The 23016-nt window shown below is 26.8% G+C and overlaps 3 protein-coding genes across 3 annotated transcripts; 2 read left to right on the top strand and 1 right to left on the bottom strand.

The window, feature by feature from the left end:
- Nucleotides 1-2657: 2657 nt before the first annotated feature.
- Nucleotides 2658-17527, top strand: LOC129608032 (ATP-binding cassette sub-family C member 4). The gene is made up of 11 exons (XM_055519336.1): nt 2658-3019; nt 9260-9610; nt 10893-11024; nt 11160-11398; nt 12843-14155; nt 14245-14784; nt 15047-15340; nt 15404-15758; nt 15822-16052; nt 16117-16813; nt 16877-17527. The coding sequence occupies exons 2-11, from the start codon at nt 9426-9428 to the stop codon at nt 17145-17147; spliced, it is 4257 nt and encodes a 1418-aa protein (XP_055375311.1). The 5' UTR covers nt 2658-3019; nt 9260-9425; the 3' UTR covers nt 17148-17527.
- Nucleotides 17528-18707: 1180 nt separating this feature from the next.
- Nucleotides 18708-20245, top strand: LOC129608036 (soluble calcium-activated nucleotidase 1). Its single transcript, XM_055519341.1, has 2 exons — nt 18708-19732; nt 19788-20245. The coding sequence occupies exons 1-2, from the start codon at nt 18819-18821 to the stop codon at nt 20077-20079; spliced, it is 1206 nt and encodes a 401-aa protein (XP_055375316.1). The 5' UTR covers nt 18708-18818; the 3' UTR covers nt 20080-20245.
- A 93-nt stretch (nt 20246-20338) lies between these two features.
- On the bottom strand, nt 20339-22662 carry LOC129608034 (exonuclease 3'-5' domain-containing protein 2). Its single transcript, XM_055519339.1, has 6 exons — nt 22317-22662; nt 21318-22261; nt 21086-21254; nt 20874-21029; nt 20645-20812; nt 20339-20583 (listed from the first exon to the last, which is right to left on the bottom strand). The coding sequence occupies exons 1-6, from the start codon at nt 22526-22528 to the stop codon at nt 20463-20465; spliced, it is 1770 nt and encodes a 589-aa protein (XP_055375314.1). The 5' UTR covers nt 22529-22662; the 3' UTR covers nt 20339-20462.
- Between the last annotated feature and the right edge of the window lie 354 nt (nt 22663-23016).

The raw sequence follows: 23016 nt of genomic DNA, 5'->3' as shown, positions 1-23016 counted from the left end.
AGATGATTTTAAATAAAATGTTGCTGAGATATTTTTTCATTTGTTTCAAAAATGATGTGCTCATTTCCCGATGATTATTCGGTGTTTCTAGATGAAAACATTTTTACTAAAATGAAAAGCATACGCCTTTTTTTCTTCACTGCATTTAATTTGGCACTAGTTTTTTAAAACAAACATGAGGACGCCACTACTTACTGTTATATATGTATATAATCAACGCAAAAAGCACAAAATGTTTGTCAATAAGTTTTAAAGAGTTTTTGGACTTGTTTGTCACTTTAAAGGTATATCTTAAGTTTTATTTAATTTGCATCTTTTATCAATAAATGCCACAAAAAGTACAACAAAGTAATTGTTAAGAAGGCATATTATATACGAACTAACTCGTTAAATAATAATAATTTTGTTATTTTGCAAAAATTATTTTAGAATACAAAACTTAATATTATATTCATAATGTCTTTTAAACTTTCATTTATTTATAAAAAAGCACCTTATATTCTTGAAATTCCGCATATGTTTCATAATATACATATTTCATCAGGGTCAATGATTTTATTTGGGGTATATTGGAGTTCAAAACGATTAATAAAAATAACCACGTAAAATGAAAACAAAAAAAAAACAGGTAGAAAAATGTAGGAAAAGGTTTATATATGAATGTTATATGAACCTATTGTTTAATTATAACTAATTCAAAAAAGTAATTCCGTAAAGAATTTTTTTTTTTTTTGTAATTTATTGTGGGTTCAAAAGGTTGATGTTATAAGAACTCTTGCAATAAGAGTACTCTACAATCCATATTGTGAATGAGTAAAGCAATCCGTTGTCCAGTAATGGTTCATTACTTTATTACTCGAAGTTGCACATTTAAGTTATATTGATTAGGTTGGTTAAAAAAAAGTAGGTACGTACTGTATATATCGTTTGGAGAACGGCTACAATAAGCAACAGTCTTTGGGGAATTTGATATAGTTCTTACCTTTGTTTAGGTAATATAAGTACATGCTTTCAAAAGTTCACTGAATGAAAGAACGAATTCCAAGCAAATGTCAAATGCCGTTGAAAGAAAGTAAATTAAATTATTTGAGTTATTGTTATTATAATTGAATTAGTTGAATTATTTATTATTGAATAAATTATATTTAATAAATCAAATTCTTAATTTAATTGTATTTTAATCATCAATTTTAGTTAGTAATATTTTTAGTTATCCATTAATTTTGTTCTGTTTTCACCTATTCCTGTTCAAAAACAACATGTTTAACAATAATTCTTTAACCGTTTTATTTTTTTAATGAAACATTATTAAAACGAAACATTCCTTATAATCGAAACAAAACTGTTAAAATAAATTTTTATTTAATAAAGCTATTCATACATTCCACTTGTTAATGTGGAACAAAGCTTTATATTTTCTTATTCCTCATAAAATGCATAATATACGTAAATGTTGCCAGCAATACCACTTCATTCAATACATGAATTTTTCACATTTATTCTACAGCTTTCACTTTAAAATTTAAAAAAAAAAGAAAAGGAGAAAAAGAGAATTTATTTGCAATATTTTGATAAAAAATATGTACATTATTATAAAAAAAAATTTGACCCACTTAAAAAGGTAAAGATTGCAATATTAATTAATTGTTTTTGTAGCACTTATGCTACCTTTTCCATTATTAATAAAATATAGTTCACTGATTTGATTCAATACACAATATTGAATTCTATTTCGATTTAATTGAATATTACACAAAAATAATTTATTTCCCTTATTTATTTTCAATTTATCATTGATATATTAATGTTTAATTAAAATCTTTCTCAAAAAATTCCCAACTATTAAATTATTAAAAACAATGAAAAATTGTAAAATCTTAATAAGCTGATTATTATAAAATCATAAAATTATTATTATAAAATCAAAATTGCTTTAATAATAATGTAGGATTCAAGAGACAAATTAACAAATTAAATTCATAAAATATATGAATTGTGTATTAATATACCGTGTATTACTGCATATAAAATACACATATATAAATGGGATTGCCCAGAATCAAACAAAATTACCACCACGGGTTTAACCATCGGCGATAAAATACTCTAAACTTGTTCTTTACCGCTAACTATTCTTTTCTGACATTATCCATTTTCATTGTTCTGAATTAACAACGAAATTCGTCTGTCGTTGCCGTTTACTTCTTTGGTTCTTTAATTTTACAATTAAAATATAGCAAAAGTGATACACCAGAATATAATATTGTGACATTACAACTCTTTTTGACAAATTATAATAAAAGCTTTTAAACATACAATATCTTGGAGAATAATAAATTTGAAATCCACATGCAATGTATGTAGAATTTTCTCTCTTTCTCCCTCTCTTATTATTTAATATTGTATTGTATTTATTTTTTTTCAATGAATTTCTCAAAAACCGCTCTATGGTATTTAAAAATTTTTCAATTTCCATTCAAAATAATTTCAGTCTTTCTCATTTTACTATCGAATAAAGTTGGATTTTCGGAACGAATGAGAAATTTATTCAACGTGTACTGAAAAATATAAAAATTATTTCTTTTAATAAATTTAAGAAAAAAAAAATTACTATTAAAATATTAAATTAAATAAAAAATGAAATAATAAAATTACCAAACTGTGATAAAAAAATTGAAAATTAAATTTTAAAGTTACTTAAATTTTTTATATTTGAAAAAGAAAATAAATAATATTGTTACTTATGAAAAATCACTTAATTTTCTAAAATTATATTTAATAGAATGTTTTTTAATTAAAAATAAATTTACATACACACATACACGCATATACATATAATATTATATGTAAGTAATAAATAATTGAAAATGTGTTCATATTTTTGAATTAAAATATTTATGAATTTAAAATATCGAAACATTTAATATAGCAAAAGAATAAGAAAAACAAGAAATAAAAAATAGCAATAAAAATTGTTACTGTCATTTGTATGTACTCATGGATGTGAAAAACGAAAAACGTAAGTTTCATTCTACTTCTACGGTTGACTACTATTATTTTTGTTATTGTTGCTTTTTTTATTATCTTTCGTTCTAAATAACCTTCACCTCTTTTTGAAATGAACTTTTAAAGTCTAAAGTAATTGAAATTTAGCATATATTTTTTTTTTTTTAAGTAAACAAATTTTGTATTGTGACGTTTTGTCTTTGATTTTTTTTGGATTTTATCAAATATTTTTCTAAGTTTTTATCTTTAAATATTTGTTTATTAAAATAAATGATATACTCATATACACACTTACATATTTATGCACGTATTCAGGCTCCCAATACATTTGAGTGCAATATAGAAGTGCAAAAAAATGCCGGTATATGTAAAATACAATAACGTTAATTTATGAGAACTCATATACATTCATACATGAATGGATTCGTTTAAATGAAATGAGTCAATTGAATAATAACGTGACTTGATTTTGAATAATTTAAGAATCGAAACATAATTATTAGAAATTAATAATTTGTATCTTATATTAAGAATTTCAAAGTTGGATAATCACTTTAGTTTATTATTTCCATTTAATTTATTAGTACCCGATTACCTGTTGTCTATGGAATTGAATAATAATATTGTTATACCGCAAACATTATTTTAAATGATAAATTGAAGTACCATTTTACAATTTTTCGAATTTAAATAATTTAAGCTTTATTGTTTATGAAGCACCACCATAAATCAAAACTTTATAAGTATATACTATACTGTAAAGCTGCACATACTTGTAGCAAATAAGTTTAATTGAGCTCAGCGTCTTTTGCAATAGAAATTTTGTCAGTAATAAACCTTATGAGAAACCGCAAACTAAAAAATATCACATTAAAAACATAATTGTATTATTTTACTTAAGTATATATCAAGAAACTTTGCAACTATATAAGTATTAAATCTATCATCAGAATTTACTAGAAAATAACCATAACGACAGCGGCGTCCTAAAAATACTTTACTATAAAGAGTCAACAAATACTCGTATGTGTTTTTTATACATTATAATAATACTATTAATATTATATACGTTATGGTAAAGTTTTACAAATTTAAATTAAACACTCTTTTGGATATTAACCGTGAGAGGCAATATGCACTAAAACAAAAACTCTTATACTTAAACGATCTTAATATATAAAGAAAAGTTTGCTTATTATAAAAAAATTTAATTGAACACTCTTAGTACTCTAGCAACTACTAGTTCAAAGTTCTAGTAATCGAAAGTAATTCAAAACTGAAAAATTTAATTGATTTTCTAATATTCTTAATTTAATGTTTTTGTAGTAGTACTTATACTACTTATTCATGATTTTTGAAATTGTTTGTATAAGTAGGTACGAGTACATAGACAAATTATAAAATATAAATATTGATCAAATTTCAAATATCTAAATCAAAATATTCTTATCTTTTGCAAAACAACACTTGTTGCTCTCTATACTAATAATTATTATCTTGAGACATGTGAAATGTTCTTATGTAGAAGTATGTTATATATAATTTCACAGGTATGTGTTTGTTCCTATAAATTCTATTTACCGCAATTACAATGCAGCTTAAGACATTTATTTCGCTTTACCCTCTTTAAAACTCGTTTGAAATTTAGCTACTATTTGGTAGAATTTTATAAAATTTTCTCTTGGTTTTAAGTAAGCATACATTTGACTTAAATACCTTAAATAATTCTTACTTAACCTTAATAATTGTGGAATATTAATATAATTATTAATTGATTTGATAAAATATTTTTAATTTGTTGATAATAATTTTTGGATAGAATTTTGAGGATTTAAATTAGTGATCATCAAAGATTCCAAATGTTTGATTTAGTATTATTATTATTGTATTTTGAAATTTTAAATCCTTCCATATTCTTCATTGTTGCAAAGATTGATAATTTATAAAATAATATTGTTAAATGGGTTAGGAGTAATGACTTGTTTTGTCTTATTTGCTTTCACTTTCCTTTTCTAATTGCATTCACATTATAATTTAAATGGCAAATTTCCAACTTAAAATTTTAAAATAATTAAAATTTAATTTTTTTGAATCGCTTTCGAGCTCTACGAGAATACAAGTACATATATATAAACGCATGGATTACTAATACGGAAAAAAATGTTTTTGTTTTTAGCATATTTTCAAAAAAGTTGGAAAAAATATGCATTTTATTTTGACTTTGTTCGCCAGACCGTTAGTGCTTATGTGCTTACAAAATTTTTAAGTTCTTAAAACTTTTTTAAAACATTTTTTTGATAATTTGCCCTTCTCTATTCAGTCCCGCATGTACTGAAAATGATATCTTTTGACAATTTATTGTATTGGAACCAGAAACAATTTTTAAGTTCCGTTATAATAGCTTATTTTAATTTTGTTACAGTTTCTTTTAGTTTTGTTTTGGCCTTAAAGGTATGCAATAACTATCACGAATTAGCATGACACAGAAAACCAAAATGGAACGTTAATTTTTTAAAAAAACAACTTTTTCAACTTGAAATGTGCTACTTTACAAACCATATTGGCTTGATTCGAATTTTGTGTTATTGTTGTTTTCTTTGAAAACACATAATATTCATGTATGTACGTATTTCTGTGGCAAAAAATTCTATTTATAAACATTTTGAAAAATTATTTTTAAAATCCTTTTTTATATTATCTTGTTTTAAAAAGCAAAAACTATTGTATTAAAATTCAAAATTTTCATTTATTCTTATAAAATTCACTTAAATTTGTTTTAAATATTGATATACGACCATATTGTATCACGAATATCGAAAGTTTACACGCAAAATATTGAAAACTTTTTATACACAACTGAAGTTTCCAAAAATATAAAAAATGTTTTAACGGGTTGTTTACATTGTTAAATTATCTAAACATTCTCTATGTTTGTAAAAAAAATTTCTATATGAAAAATTCACTTACGAACTGACCTACAGATGGATACTCTAGAAACTTATTATTCCATTATACTTATATTGGGACAAATTCATTTACTCAAATTAAAATTAAGATAGGTCCCCTGGAATATACACTTAGACTATCTAGACCAGTTATGGTGCCGCCGCATCTCACCATTCTCCTTCATAAGAACTACCCTGAGTTTTCAGAAACCGGCCAAGGTCAGTAGCGTTTACATTCACTAAGCCGTCCGCTGAAAAAAATAGGACCCAAAAAATCTTTGGGTGGAAACCCGCCAACACCGGACAGGAGCATAGTATGTGGGTCACCGTCTCCTCCTCCTCCTCGTCACAGCAGCTCCTACAGAGATCGTTTGCGGAGTGGCCCATCCTCCTGGAATAATATTATATAAGATTATCATTATTTTCAGTTCTCATTTATAACTCTACATATTTGCAATTATTTAACAATTCTCCAAAATAATTTATTTGTTAACTATATTTCATAAAATTATTTAATAAAACATTGCGTGTGTTAATTACAAGTTAATTCAATCCGTAAATCTATATACTTATATAAGTATATACTTAGGTATTAGTTTCTTGAAAAAATTATACATTATGAAAATATTAAAATATTTTATTATCAATCAACAAAAACAATAATAGAATTTATGAATGTTTTTAAATAATTTTTTCAACAAAATACATTGCAAAACTATTTTGTAATTGCTATTTAATAAATAAATTTGACCCATTATTATGAGAAGTGTAATTGAAATTGTCCAATAAAAGTAGGCTGATATCAGAAATTTAACATTATTAATTGATGATATGCACGAAATTACAAAGTGTACCGATTCGCAATATTGCGTAAAATGTGTGTAATACTCGTACTTTCGTTAAGTTATAAGAATATTTTCCATTGGTATAAGTAATCAAAGAATAAACCATTTGTATGTATCTCGATATTCTGGCCAGTGAAAACATTAAGTAGTACATCATACATGACTGCTTCTATAATAAAATTACTTAAATTTTTTACACTTTATAATTTTATTTTTTTGTTGCTTTGTAATTTTCCAGTAATATTTTGTATTTGCTGTAGTTGCTACCATACTTGACAAAATTCTAGTCAATTAAAAATCGAAAATTTGAAAAACTATTCAAAATTTTTATGTACTTACTATATTAGTAGTTATTTGACTTTAAACATTATTCTCTATGTTATCATTTTGCATTCTAATTTATATAAGTAATTAATTTAGAAAAGGTTAATATTTATTTGTATTAAGGTTATCTAACGATTTGTGTTACAAGATTGATTTTGTATATGTTTTGTATAATGATGGCAATCACCTTGTATCATTAAAATAATTGTGTAATGTTTGAGTAAATAATTAAATTATTTCATTAAATTGATTTTGGGTATAGGTATAAAATGTTGTGAATTAGAAAAATTCAACTGAAAACATTACAAAATTATACAAAATACCATAATAAATTCGAAATTGTGATTATTTTTTATTATAATATGAATTCTACAAATAAAGCAGTTTATAATTAAGAAGAGAAAATGCACAACTTAATTATAAATCTGACATAAAACGCAAGTTCTACTTAACTTGCATTGCATTTTGTTCACAAACCGTAATTAATAAAATGTCAAGTTCAATGTAAAACACATACCTATTGTCTTTTCACATATAAGAAAATATCAATTACAATAATTTGTTATTTTTAACCACAAATTATTTAATACCATAAAAATAAAATTAAACAAACTTTTGTAACTCGAGACGGCAATCTGGTACTTACTGTCATTCATTTATAAACTCAAAGCTAAATATAACATTACGGTTACAACTAAAAATAATTTTACAATCAGTGAACTAGTAAATAAACTTATTCTGTAAGACTATATATATGTATATGTCATGTTGAATGCATTTAATTGTGAATTTATTATACAAAAATTACAAGTTATAAAATTGGAATCAAATTTCAAAGCATTTTTTCATTTTATTTTCAATTTATTTGTTCAACTTTATTAAAATTTAATTTTTTCAATATGATGTTATTGGAAATATTTCACAGATATCGGCAAAAAAGAAATATCAGTAAGCTATTATCAGTATATTTAATTAATTTAATAATTATTATTTTTAATTATCATATTTAGTTAGCATCAAAGGAGAAAGCTTCTTCGAATTTACATTGTTAATTTAAAAAAATATTTAATTGTTCTAAAATTATTCACACCTTTTTACCCGACCGCATTGAATTATATAAAAATATGTGTGAAGTGACCAAATTTCGCATGTCGAGATTTCGGCTAAAATGTACTTCTTCGTGGTAAGGAAGCGTAAATAAATTATTTTTAGAAAGATATCGGTCTATACGCCTGCCTGTCTAACTGTCCACATGTCTGTTCAAATCGCAGTATCTCAAATCCGACTGATCCAATTTTGATGAAAATTTATATCTGAGTTTACTTTCATGATGGGACGGTTCGAATCTTTACTACGGGCCGATATTACGTTTTTGAACTTTTTTACAAAAATAATCACCATATATAAGCTTCGCCTGACAATTCCACAAGTCATCTAAATTTTTGAGGAAATCAGGTACCAGCAAGTAAACTTCTATCGAATTTTTCAGAAATGTCAGGACTCGGAAGCACAACTATTACTCAGGATTCGATTTTACATATTTAATCATATCTGAGGAACTATTTAACGGAATTTTTAAAAATTTAATATTGGAGTTCTGGTTGTTAACGCGATGGGCTGGAAAACTGGATCACGATCAAAATGAACCTCTACTAAGAGCCAAATTTATATTTTTCTAGGTACATTAACTAAAACTCACTTTCTATTTTCCATATAGAGTTTGAAATAAATAATTAAAAGAAATTTTCATAATCTTGTGCAACACTTTAACAATGCGGTCTGTTATATGCTGTTCATATCAGATTTTTTTTTGTTGGTTCTATACTAATTTACTGTTTGCAATAAATATTAGAATTAAGTAATTATATAGAATAAATTGCAAAAGTATTATCCAAAAAAAGAACATTTGTCGTGCAGTTTAAAGTCTAATTTCCTATTTGAATAATTAAAAAAAAAAAAAAATTATTAAACTTTACTGAGGCAACCTTTAAAATTTTTAATTGTTTTATCTAATTTTTGTGTATCGCCCTCTCTTATAGAGTCAAATTAAAATGCCCAGATATCAGATTATAAAATTCCCCTTTTTTTTACTAATTTAAATCTCATATATGTAGCTAATTATTATATTTTCTTTTTCAGGTAAAAATTTAACATAAAAATGTTAAGATAGTACCTGGCCTGAACGAAAACAATAAAAATTTTTTTTTTATTTAACCTATTTTTCAATAAAAGCTTTCATATTACGAGTATATATAAATATAATATTGTTCAATTAAAGGTATAAGTTTATTAAAGATACTAAAAAATGGATAGCTCAAAAAAACCGGAAAAGAAAAATCCACGTAAAGGTGCTAATATTTTGTCACAAATATTATTTTTTTGGTCAATACCATTAATGTTTCGTGGTGCACGTAATGGTTTAAATACTGATGATTTAACAAAATGTTTAAAACGAGATAAATCAGAGGATCTTGGTGATAAACTTGAAGAGTAAGTAGCTAATTATAATTAAATATTATAATTATATTTTATGTTTTATTTGTAAATAAATATATACATTATATAGATATTATTATATCTGCAATGTAAAGAAACAATTTATAATATTTATTTAAATTTCTCTTTAAAAATCTTATCGTTGCATATGTTCGTATATAGAATTCACATAATATCCACATGTATCCACGTATATGTATATAAATTTGCTATTATCAGTGATGTAATTTTATTTATATTAAAATGTTTAAAATGTAGACTAAATAAATTTGCAATAAATTAGTGAATAAATAAAATAAAAACGCAATCTATTTAATATTTGAGTAATAAAAAAAAAAGTTGCATTAAATAAAATTACGATTTATTTTCTTATAAGCACTGAACATTCTTATTTTTCCGTTTTCTTGGGTAATAAGATTCCAAAATAAAATTATGGAATTTTTCTTTCGTATTATAAAATACAATACATAATATTCTTAATTAACAAATTATATTCAAACCGCTTCTAAATTCGACGATCTGGACAAAATCGTCTAAGAAATTTAGAATCAGTCGTATGCCTTCGAGTAAAATTTTGTTACTCGTAATCTTCTGTTATACATTTTAACAGACCTTTTAAGGATCACAGTTTTTTTGGCCTTTTTACAAAACGCGACATACGCACATCGTGACGACGGAGAGACGGTCATATATATTCTGGGTGATTGTCCTGTTCTGACTGTCAAGAGGTGCAAATGGTTTGGGCGGAACTTACTCAGTGTTGGAGAACTCTCCTCCAACTCCTTGAGGGATATCGCCGACTATTTACTTGGAACCAGGGTATTGTAAGTGATATATGGAAAGACTACAATAAGCTACGGCTGGCTGTAGTGGTCGGAGGAGAGGAATTCCTTTACCCATATCTCTCTTCACTAATCTACAATCTACAAAAGAATTTATTTAAATAAGTTCTTGCTAATTAAACAAACAATAAATTATAATTCTATTTGAAATGCAATAACTGTACCTTATGAAATATTAATTCGAAAAAAAAATATTGTATTTTGAACTGTAAAACTGGTTTCTTTTCGTCTAATATAAACTATTAATATTATTAATTCATAAATAAAAATTTTTCAAATTTAATTGAATAATAAATTTTATTTTAAATATAAAAGCAATGCAATTATTTTCTCATAATTATAGAAACATGTACTTATAATTTAAAAACTTATAAACTTAAAAAAAAATTATAATAATTTTTTGTTTTTCCATCTTTAATTAATTAAATTTTTAGTCAATGGCTGCGAGAATTAGAAATAGCACATAGTAAACAAAGGAAACCTAAATTACGTAAAGCGATGTTAAGAGCATATTGGCCCCAATGCGTTGTTGATGGTTTATTATGCCTGTTTTATACAATTTTAAAGTAAGTTTTTTTTTGTTTAAATTTGAAAAACAAAATATATATGTATAAAATATTTTTAATTGAAATTTAATTAAAAATTTCTATATTCTTTATTTTATACCGTCTCTCTTATATATATAATTTGTATTTTTGTAGATCAGCTATACCACTTGTATTGGCCCAATTATTATTTATATTTCAACAACCAGTAAATGTAATTGATCCAGTCAATGGTGTTCAATTAAATACAACACCATCAATATCATCAGATATTGTAAATCGTTATGAACGGAATGCATTTTTTTATGATGATACCATACAATATGCTGCCGCTAATGAGAATCATGAGAAAAAAAATCATATTTTTAATTATGTCCCAGATATTGATGATAAGAGTAAGTTAAAAATAATTGAAATACATTCTAATTATAGTGATACAAAATGGTGATACAATTAAATAAATATGTGCTGTAGAATTTTTTTTTTTTCCAATTATCTAATAATAATTCAAGAATAATACAATAAAATATAGAATTGATTTATTTATACAAACCTACATATTTGAAAATAACACTTAATTAGAAAATGATTTAATTGAAATATAACTTAGCTACAAATAGCATAACTTTGTACTAAATTAATCCACTAACAGAAATCATTTTATTTTTATATTAATTACATAAATTTTAATTATACATAAACTTGTTACATAGGATTATATTGGTTATTTGAACTACCCAACGTTGGGCGCCAATTACTATTTTTCCTATTGTTCTTCATTTGAATGCCTTAACTAAGTCTGAGGCAGCATCACTTTAAAATTATTATGCCTTAATTCTTTGAAAAAATATCAAATTTAAAGATTCTTTTCACAGTAAATCAAGCCACAATTGCTCAAAGCAGAGGCAGCTTTGTATACGGCATGTTTCATTCAGAAAGGTTCGTTATCTAAAGCTTTATAATATGCAATACATTTCAACACTCTTCCCAATTTCAACAATATAAGTTACGGCTCTATTCACATCTTCATTCTACGTTCAGTTAGTTTTAATCAGGCATTTGAAGACCTTGAAAATAGAAAAATTTTATTCAGTTTACTATGTAATATTTTTCAATGCAATAAACCCAATTAATTCTTGTTTTTTTTATTGTATTTTCATTTCGTTACACATAGCTATTGTTATATACAGAATATAAGGCTGATTTAAGTTCTAAAATGCGATCCTCTTATCAGTAAAGTAAATAATATTGTAACATAGCTTTAATTTTGCATAGTTGGTCTTGTGTTGATAAAATGTAATTTATAATTATTATTTCTTTTGTATGAGATATGAATAATAAATAAATATTTACAATTGTACATACATTAATAAATGAATGACAATTAGAAATAGTATGTATGTATGTAATGATTATTAAGCTTATGACACAAACTTGGAATGTTGCATATTGTTATACTACTTACTGTTCTATGCACTGGTTTATTTGTTAAGAAATATGCAAAGAACAAGAATTTCTATGCAGCACTGTAGGGCAAGAATATTGATGGTGTAGTCGATTGTACTCGTAAATAAATGCAACTGCGACGGAATTGAAAATAATCGAGTCTCGCTTTAGAAAAATAAAACAAACTTAAAACTCTAATTGATTAGACCAATTTTTGGAAACCAAAACAATGCTTTAATTTTTAACGATGCTTTAATCACGATGCTTTAATTGAAATTTTTAACGAGTAGGAAATATTTTCTTGTATCTTTATGTGGTTATAAATTTACTATACATTAATATTAAATTCTCATTGGAATTCTTACAGTCATAATTTATTTCTGTATTTTGTAGATAATGGAGGGCAAAACAACATTGAAAATACTATTTTAAAAGATATTAATAGAACTGGGATTAATGATGACAAAATTTACGATAAGTCAGTTGATGATGTTGAGGAAACGAATATATCTGCCAATGAAATTGGAACAGTTGAAGAATTTTTTATACATATTTGGAATGATGTTTATTGGTTAACGGCAATTCTTGTTCTTTCAACATTATTTGGATGCTTTTTAAATCATCATACTGATCTTAGGCAAAGGCTGTTGGGGGCTCGAATGAGAATAGCATGTTGTTCATTAATTTATCGAAAAACATTACGATTGTCGAAAAAAACGGCTGGATCAACACCAGCTGGTTATCTAATAAATTTGCTCTCTAATGATGTGGGACGTTTAGATTATGGTTTTATTTTTGTTCATTATATCTGGATATTACCAATACAATCAATTTTAATAGCATATTTGATATGGTTAAGAATAGGATATGCAGCATTTGTTGGTGTTGCTGGTCTTCTATTGAAAACGGTACCAGTTCAAACTGGTTTAAGTAAATTATCATCGAAACTTCGTATGAAAATTGCTCAAAGAACTGATATAAGAGTTGGAATAATGAATGAAATAGTTCAAGGCATTCAAGTAATTAAAATGTATGCATGGGAAAAGCCATTTCAAAAAGTTGTTGCAGAAGCAAGACGACGTGAAATCAAACAAATCCGATATGCTTCATTTTTACGTGGATTTTATTTAAGTACAATGGTTTTTACTGAACGTTCAACATTATTCATAACAATTGCTGCTATGGTCTATTTAAAGGAATCAGTTACAGCTGATGTTGTTTTTTCTGCAGCACAATATTATAATATTTTACAATTAATTGCAGCCATATTTTATCCTATGGCTGTCTCATTTGGTGCAGAAGCTTTAGTTTCGATTGATCGTATTGAAAAATATTTGCTAATGGAAGATCACGATGATAAAATGATCGGACTTGAACATAAAACAGATTTTTCAACATTTGATGAAAATTCCAAAGCAATTATATTAAGAGAAGTAACTGCAAGTTGGGATCGTGGAGTAAGAATAACATTAGAAAATATTAACATAAACGTTAAAAAGGGTCAATTATGCGCAATTATTGGACCTGTTGGAGCTGGAAAAAGTTCCTTATTACAATTACTTCTTGGCGAACTACCGATAGTTGATGGTATTGCTACTATACATGGAGAAATATCATATGCTTGTCAGGAACCTTGGTTATTTACTGGAACTGTAAGAAATAATATATTATTTGGGGAGAAATATGAAAGAAAGCGATATGCGGAGGTAATGTAATTGTTGCTTTCATAATGTAAATTCAATTTCTAATGATTTAAATTCTTATGCAAGCACTCAAATTTACTTTTATGTTACAGGTAGCCAAATGTTGTGCACTGTCGACTGATTTTGAACAATTACCTAACGGTGATAAAACTATTGTTGGCGAACGTGGTGCGTCATTATCAGGTGGTCAACGTGCTCGTGTTAGTTTAGCTCGAGCTGTATATAAATCAGCATCAATTTATCTTCTTGATGACCCTTTAAGCGCTGTAGATGCGCACGTTGGTCGCCATTTATTTGATGAAGTTATAGGTCCAAAAGGACGACTAGCAAAAGAAAAAGCTACTCGACTTTTGGTAACACATCAAGTGCACTTTTTATCTGAAGCTGATTGGATTATAATTGTAGAAAATGGCAAAATTTCTCATCAAGGCACTTATAAGGATTTATGTGAAAGTGATCTGGATTTTGCAAAACTATTAGAAAAACCTGAAACAAACACTTCAGAATTAAATGATATGGAAAGCGAACTTTTAGAAGATGATGATGATATTCCTTATATTGATGGTGTTCCTGGCTATCAACCCTTAACAAAAAAGAGAAGCCCATCGGTAGGATCTACAACTAAAAAATCCGTAAGTATAAGCTGTACTTACTACAATATAACTGTAATCATAAAAAATCATGTAAAAAAAATGTAAGTTCTATAATTCTTACTAATTATTAAATAACCGACCCTTTAAACATGCAGCTAAGTTTAGATGGTTTATCAAATGTAAGTTATACTAAGTTATTTTAGAGTGTAGTATAAAGTTATTTAAAATGGCTACTAGTATAAATAATGAAAGTAACTAGTAAGTAAATAATGAAATTTTGAAATTTATTTAATGTTCATAGTCGAGCGCCGATACCAACGAATCTGCGGATGATTTGGACACAGCAGAAGACCAGGCACAGGGTGGTGTATCCTTCCAAGTATGGAAAAGTTATTTTTTGGCTGGAGGAACAATATTTGTATTATTTGCATTACTATTCTTCTTAATATTATCACAAATTATAACAAGCGGTTCAGACTATTTTGTTAATATTTGGACACAACAGGAATATTTAAGAATGAACAATAGAACGACAATGTTAACGACATATGAATGCTTATACATTTATGGAAGCCTAATAATTGGAGTAGTTATTGTAAGATTTTGCATAATACTGTAATATAAATTTTCTATTAGACTAAAAATATTCAATCCACAGATGACAATTTTGCGCGGTTGGTTATTCTTCAAAATTTGTATGCACGCATCAAAAGTATTACATGACAAAATGTTTGGTAGTATTTTACACACGACAATGAGATTTTTCGATACAAATCCATCTGGCAGGATTTTAAATCGTTTCTCGAAAGATATGGGTGCTATAGATGAAATGTTACCGAGGGCAATGATGGAATTCATTCAAATTGCATTAGTTATGTTCGGTATTTTAATATTGATTAGCGTTGTGAATCCGATTTTGTTATTAGCTTTAGCAGTTGCTGTTATTATTTATTTGTTAATTTTGAAATTATATATGCGACCGTCACAAGATCTGAAACGTTTAGAAGGAATATGTGAGCAGTAAAACAAAAAATAAATTGAATATATTTTTTAACATTTATTTTGAAATATTTTAGGTCGAAGTCCGGTATTTTCACATTTATCTGCAAGTTTAACTGGTATATCGACAATACGCGCAAGAGGATTACAAGAAAAGGTAATTGAAGAGTTTGATGGATTACAAGACGTTCATAGTGCTGTTTGGCAATTAACAATGTCAGTTAATACTGCTTTGGGTTTATGGTTAGATTGCGTCAGCTGTGCATTTTTAGCTTCAGTTGCATTTAGCTTTATTCTTCTTTATCAAAGTAAAACATTAATAAAAAGTGTTAAAAATATAGAAATAAAAAAAATTAATTCATTGATATTCAGATACGTTCAGTGGTAATGTAGGATTAGCGATTTCACAGGCCATGATTTTAACAGGAATGGTGCAATATGGCGTACGTCAAGTTGCCGAATCAGTACAACAAATGACTAGTGTTGAACGTGTTCTTCAATACACAGAACTGGAACAGGAAACAAAAAGCTATTCAGCATCACCAAAAGGATGGCCAAGTTCTGGAAAAGTATCATTTAAGAAAATGAGCTTGAGATATGATTTAGAAAAACCACCGGTACTTAAAAATTTAAATATAACAATCGAACCTAGTTGGAAAGTGGGTATAGTTGGTCGCACTGGTGCTGGAAAATCTTCTCTTATTGGTGCTTTATTTCGATTAGCACCAATAGAAGGAGAAATTTTAATTGATAATATTGAAACAGGATCAATTCCATTGTCAGATTTAAGAACAAATATTTCGATTATCCCACAAGACCCAGTGCTATTCTCTGCAACAATTAGATATAATTTAGATCCATTCGGAAAATACAGTGATAGTGAAATCTGGAAAGCAATCGAAGATGTTGAATTAAAGCAGGCAATTTCTGATGGCTTAGATTTTATGGTTACCGAAAGAGGTAGCAATTTTAGTGTTGGGCAGCGACAACTAATTTGTTTGGCTAGAGCTATTTTGCGTAACAATAAAATATTGGTTCTTGATGAAGCTACAGCAAATGTGGATCCCCAGTAAGTACTTTAATACAAATAATTTTCAAAAGCGCAATTTTATTTTAATTAAATTTATTGTAGAACTGATGCTCTTATCCAAAAAACAATTCGGGAAAAATTCAAAAATTGTACTGTCTTAACTGTTGCGCATCGTTTACATACTGTCATGGATTCTGACAGAATTTTAGTTATGGAAGCTGGTTCTGCCAAAGAATTTGATATTCCACATTTGTTGTTACAAAATCTTAACGGAGATTTAAGACAAATGGTAGAGGCAACTGGACCACATGATGCCGAAAATCTAAAAAGAATTGCTAAACAAAGCTATGAAAGAAGTAAATCTCTTCATTAAAATTTGTGTAAAAAAATATGCATTTGTAAGGCATAATATGCACACATACTTATACATTATGTACATTAATTTTTAATAATTTTAGTTTATAGTTTATTTTTATAGTATGCTGTTACTTAATATAAGTTTACATTTAAAAAAAAATGTTCACACTTAAAATAGCTCATATAAATTATTTTTTTTTTCATATTTTAAATTAATTTTATTTTGGAAATTAAAAATTAACTGCCATGGAATGCATTCAAGTACATAATTAAAACATGGATTCCTTAAAATTTTTGAAGATAATAACAAATTTCTCACAAAAGTGCCTCTATTTTCATAATCCAATAATATACTATAGTTCACAATATCTTAACGTTAAACTGTTCAAGCAAAATGGACTGCGTGGCTTTGATATTATATAACTGTACTTACGATAGTAGTATGTGCCTTATATTATGTACTTTAAAACTTTAGTTTGCAGCACGAAATGCAAAGGAAAACGAAATAAATTTATAAGTAATTTTGGATAATAAGAGTAGAAAATATAAAAAAATTTTATACATAAAATAAATAAAGATAAGTTGATAAATTAATAAAGAAGCAATTTCATTTTTTTTAATAATTAATAAAAATGACAAATACTTGCACAAACATGTACAATGTATGCTAGATATTTTGTCGGTCTGTAATACTTCTTACCATTATCTACCAATAAAAATTAACAATTTAATTAAAATTTTTGTAAAAGTAACTTGGCTTATTTACATTTTGCTCACATAATACATTTGGGTCCTGTTTACACCTGTGCATGCGTACATAAATACATAAATCGCATACAAGTTCATATTGAAATTAATAAATTTATTTATGAATGCTTCATTTAACTATAACACTGTGTAAATATACAGTTTTAAAGCTCTCAATAAATTCTTTTTTAGAATATTCTTAAAGTATTCTTATTCACAACACTTGTATGACATTTTTTCATTTAATTTATGTGAAAAATTCATTTATTGCGGAAGTTTTTTTCTGAAAAAGTACATGAGAGATCTTAAAAGTTTGAGAATCAGTAATCAGTGTAGTACGCATATAAATGTAGTTTAATTAATGCTACGTGACATACCTAATAATTTAGAAAATTGTGTAAACACCACTTCAGAAATGTTCAGGGATTTGCAAGAATGAAACTAATGAAAAAAGTCATAAAATCTGGTAATACTAGTCTAACTTTTAATTGACAACTTGAGAATTGACAAACCTAGTAAATGTCAAACTTAGAGCAGACATAGAACAAACTCAACATTATTAACATTTAATCGATTATGTAAAAAACATGCAAATTAAATTGTAATGAAACTATTTTAAATTTTTATCATTCTAGCGCATATTCTAAAAATTTTTTTTAATTTAATTTTAAAGTTAACGAAAAATCAAATATAATTTATTTTTTAAAAATTTGAAAATAGTTTGAATTTTATTTAAAATGTTATCATTAATGCAAGTGTTAAATTAATCGATTAATAACCCCGATTTTGATAGTTTTTAAACTAATAACTATCTCTAATTTGTGGCTATTCAGTAAAATTGAAAGAAATAACAATTTAAATGAAATTTAATTTTCATCCGTTCCGTGTTTTAAATTTTAAATATTCTTTAAATAAAAATGTCAGTAAAAATAGCTGATCAATGAGGCAAGGTTTACTTAGTGGTGGTGATAATACGAATAATCGTATAATGTACAGAGATTGGCGGACAGCTCTGTCTTCGCCACCAACATATCGTATAGGGAATCGTAGTTTTCGATTTAATTATTATGCTGTATTTTTAATTTTAGCAATTTTGTCATTAATATTTATGTTTATGTACGTTAAACATGACTCCTCAAGTTCATCAGATTCATGGTCTCAACGACTGAGACCAGTATTAATTGAAGATTCATACAATGCAACGTATCCTTTAAGTACGCCAATTTTAATACGTGGAAGCCCAACTTATCGTATAGCAATCGTAGCAGATTTAGATACAAACTCTAAGGTAAAAGATAAAGATGAATGGAGAAGTTATATGAAAAACGGATTTTTAAGCTATAATTCACAAAAAAAATCAGTTGTTATTACATGGGAAGAAACAGAACCATCTGAATTAGTATCAAGTTATTCATTAAAAGGACGTGGCATGGAATTATCTGAATTAGTTACATTCAACGGAAAATTATTTACAGTAGATGATAGAACTGGCCTCATATATGAAATTGTAAAAGGTAAAGTAATACCTTGGGTTATATTACCTGACGGCGATGGTAGTATAGCTAAGGGATTTAAAGCTGAATGGGCGACTGTTAAAGATAGATTATTATACGTTGGATCCATGGGAAAAGAATGGACTTCATCGCAAGGAGATTTTGAAAACGAGAATCCAATGTGGGTTAAAACGGTATCAGCAAACGGAGAAGTTAAGCATTTAGATTGGTCTGTATATTATAAGTTAATGAGGGAACATATTGGTATTACATGGCCAGGTTACATGATCCATGAATCTGGAATGTTTTCGAATAAGAATAGAAAATGGTATTTCTTGCCAAGAAGATGTTCACGTGAAAAGTAAGTTAAGATCCTTTTTTTTTTAATTTTTATAAAATAAAATTTTTGGATTTAGGTATAACGAAACGCGTGACGAGCATATGGGGTGTAACGTATTGATATGCGCGGACGAACATTTCACTGATATTAAAATTACGAAAATTGATAAAATTAAACCAACACATGGATATTCTAGTTTTAAATTTATTCCTGGGACCGATGATCAAATCATTGTCGCATTAAAAACAGAAGAAGTTAATGGTAAAACCGCTACTTTTATTTCTGTATTTGACGTAAATGGTGGAATTATACTTGAAGAAGAAAAAGTTCCAACTGATTTAAAATACGAAGGTTTCGAGTTCATTTAATTCGAACTAAATAATAAAGTAATTAGGATTTGAATATTCGTAAAAAGAAAAAATATGGGTACCTAAATGTTTATTACATAAACATTTCATTGTTAATTCCTACAAAATGTTTTACGATTTAATTTGAATACAACGTATTAAACTTTAAGTATTTTTAATTTAAAATATCTCTAGCAAATAGATTGTGTTAAATCATAGAAATTTACGATAGAAAAATTTTGTAAATACTTTCTAATTTTATTGGTAAAAAATCCAAAAAAATAGTAAATATAACTTATAGTGTAGTATAATGTATTTATATTGCTGATCAAATCAATAAATTTCCTGTAAAAGCAATTAAAATTACTGAAATGAATTTATGTAAATATAGTTGAAATTGAACATTATGCTTGGCTTTTTTCTTCTTCATTTGAATCTTCTGTGGCTTTTATAAAATTGGGATCGATACCTGCTATAATCATGTCATTTTCTTTTATCCTTCCTTCCTTGGCTCGAATTTCTAATCTGCAAATGGGAAATATTCAGATTAATATTCAATTTTTGTAATAGGGAAATACAAACAAACCTATCTTCATTATGATTAATTGACCAAAACTCTGGCATGAATTTTGGTTTCATAGTGTTCAAAAAATGTTTTCTCCACAATTTTTCTAATTCAATAAGTCCACCAAATTCATCCTGATATTTATTAACTACTTTAATTCCGTGGCAACAATAATTTTCTACAGATTCCCTAGAAAATTTGAATATAAATTTCGCAAAAATTTTAGATATTCTTTTAATAACGAACTTACAATACTTCTACATTTGCAGCGTATTCTAATAGGTCAGAATTTATTTCAGATTTTTCGGGAAAATTGTCCAAAAGAACTTGTTTCAGCTGCTCTCTTCTTTCTAATGGTATTTTACTTGCGTTGTACAGCAATGCTCTCGCTGCAGATCTAATTTTTCTGGAAAATAATTCTACTTGTTGTAGTTTTTGTTACTGAAATTAATTTAATCTTACTTTAACTTAGGATTTTCAACAAATTTTGCTCCTCCCTGATGAAAAAGTAATGGCGCTTCACAAGACTTTGCCAAATTTTCCCTAACTTTAAGATCCGATATGTTGCTGACTTGATGACAATTGGGACATAATAATAGTACATCATGTGACGTGTGAGATTTCATTACATCTACAGAAATGTATCAATATTTTTAAAATAAAAGAAGATCGTTTTCATAATTATAGTACCTACCTGGAAAATGTTTTCTATATTCTCGTGGCACTATATTTTTTCGAATAAATCCATCTTCACTGCCACATACGACACAACGATTTTCTTTTGGTATTTGATAGTACTTTCCAACATCACCAACAGCTCTTCCCGCAGGTTCAAAATTTAATCTAATTGTAAAAGGATCTTCTTCTATTAGGTCTGCTAAATTTTGATCTAAATACCATTGTGCTTTTCTGCGTTCACAAGTGCAAAGTAAATCTCCATCTGGAGCTTGCATAAGACAATTATCGTATAACGCTTTTGTTCTTGCCAAAGTTGTATATGTTCTCTTAATTACTTTATTATTTTTCTTTTTCGATTCTCCAAAATTTGAAAGAAAGGACATTTTCGATATATTGCTAGAATAACTATCTTTATATTTCATGTCAATAAAAGGCTCAATTGATGTTAAAAATTCGTCATGTGTTTTTTTTCTAAACCAGTATATTCCCATTATTTCTTTAAAGTATACTTTATACACTTCCATGGCAACTAAAGCATCATTGGCAGCATAATTGATTTGTCTTTCTGTCAGTGAATGAGCTTCCCAATTAGAACAGCTTACTCTCCAATCTTTGTCCAATTCAAGGTCTAAAATAGACTTAGCCATATTAGCCATTCCTTCCGGTTTTCTACTTGCACGAAGAGCTAAAAATCTCAAGTCTATCGTATTAGAAACTCCAACTCCATAATCTTGAGATAATTTCATTGCATCTTCACTTGGAATTATACCGACTTTTAAAATATTGTCATCTTCTAAAATTTCGCGCAATTTCATAGGAATATGTTTTAATTTACATAATCTTATTAAAGCACAAAGACCACTATGTGAAGCAAGTTGTAAAAGCGCTACAGGACGTCTAGAACCACCAACATTCACCCACTCACAATCAAAACCTAAAACTCGAAACTGTTCGCAATCACTAGAAAAATATTTGGTAACAGTTTATCATTATTTTCTATAAGAATGATTCTTACTTTTTTAAATTTACAGCAATTCGATTACAGTGATCGGCATCTTCCACAATTTCAACTTTCTTATTTCGCAACGGACCACCAAATTTACATGCTTTTCGAATACTATTTATGATAAGAGACCTTTTTCGAAAGAGAAAATAAACAAATCCTATTCCAGCGCCTGCAAGAATAGCATTCGAAACATTTCTCTTTTGAATTGATGAGGTTACCATATTAATATTAAAATTATAATTTTATTTCCCTTTTAAAGTATCAAAATCGTGAAATTTTATTTACACGTTGTGAAAATCATAACAAAACACATTACGAATCACACAGTTGTTTCTTTTGCATTGCTTTTGATTAAACTGAAATTTTCTTTACAATAAGTCGGCCAGATGTACCTTATTGACAAAACAGTACTATTCAAGAATATTTGAAGAAATGCATAATTATGTATATTTTATATACATAATTACAATATAAACTGTTTTTGAATTGTGAATTATAATCCGGCGAATAAATATAATAAAATATTTAGTAACGTGAATAGATAAAAATCTTATATATTAGACTATTTGACATCAGACTCTATATGACAGCAAATAATAGGGCTTACTCTGTTCTCGTCAGATTTAATCTCAGATTTTCTAAAAGTAAAATAGCGAAGCGACACATGGTGAGATGAAAACAAGGTCAAAAAAGTTTTGCAGGTTTTAAT

Source organism: Condylostylus longicornis, unplaced genomic scaffold (genome assembly GCF_029603195.1).
Source record: "Condylostylus longicornis isolate FDR11 unplaced genomic scaffold, ASM2960319v2 ptg000030l, whole genome shotgun sequence".
Classification (NCBI taxonomy): Eukaryota; Metazoa; Arthropoda; class Insecta; order Diptera; family Dolichopodidae; genus Condylostylus; species Condylostylus longicornis.
The sequence above is the reverse complement of the archived record's forward strand: the minus strand, read 5'-3'. Positions and strand labels throughout refer to the sequence as shown.

Coding starts and splice junctions, on each gene's coding strand:
- LOC129608034 (XM_055519339.1), bottom strand. CDS start 22,528: ATGGTAACCTCATCAATTCAAAAGAGAAATGTTTCGAATGCTATTCTT. Junction 22,262..22,316: donor ATTGCTGTAAATTTAAAAAA/GTAAGAATCATT, acceptor ATATTTTTCTAG/TGATTGCGAACAGTTTCGAG. Junction 21,030..21,085: donor GTTGAAAATCCTAAGTTAAA/GTAAGATTAAAT, acceptor ATTATTTTCCAG/AAAAATTAGATCTGCAGCGA.
- LOC129608036 (XM_055519341.1), top strand. CDS start 18,819: ATGAGGCAAGGTTTACTTAGTGGTGGTGATAATACGAATAATCGTATA. Junction 19,733..19,787: donor AGAAGATGTTCACGTGAAAA/GTAAGTTAAGAT, acceptor TTTTGGATTTAG/GTATAACGAAACGCGTGACG.
- LOC129608032 (XM_055519336.1), top strand. CDS start 9,426: ATGGATAGCTCAAAAAAACCGGAAAAGAAAAATCCACGTAAAGGTGCT. Junction 9,611..10,892: donor CTTGGTGATAAACTTGAAGA/GTAAGTAGCTAA, acceptor TTAAATTTTTAG/TCAATGGCTGCGAGAATTAG. Junction 14,785..15,046: donor GATCTACAACTAAAAAATCC/GTAAGTATAAGC, acceptor TAATGTTCATAG/TCGAGCGCCGATACCAACGA.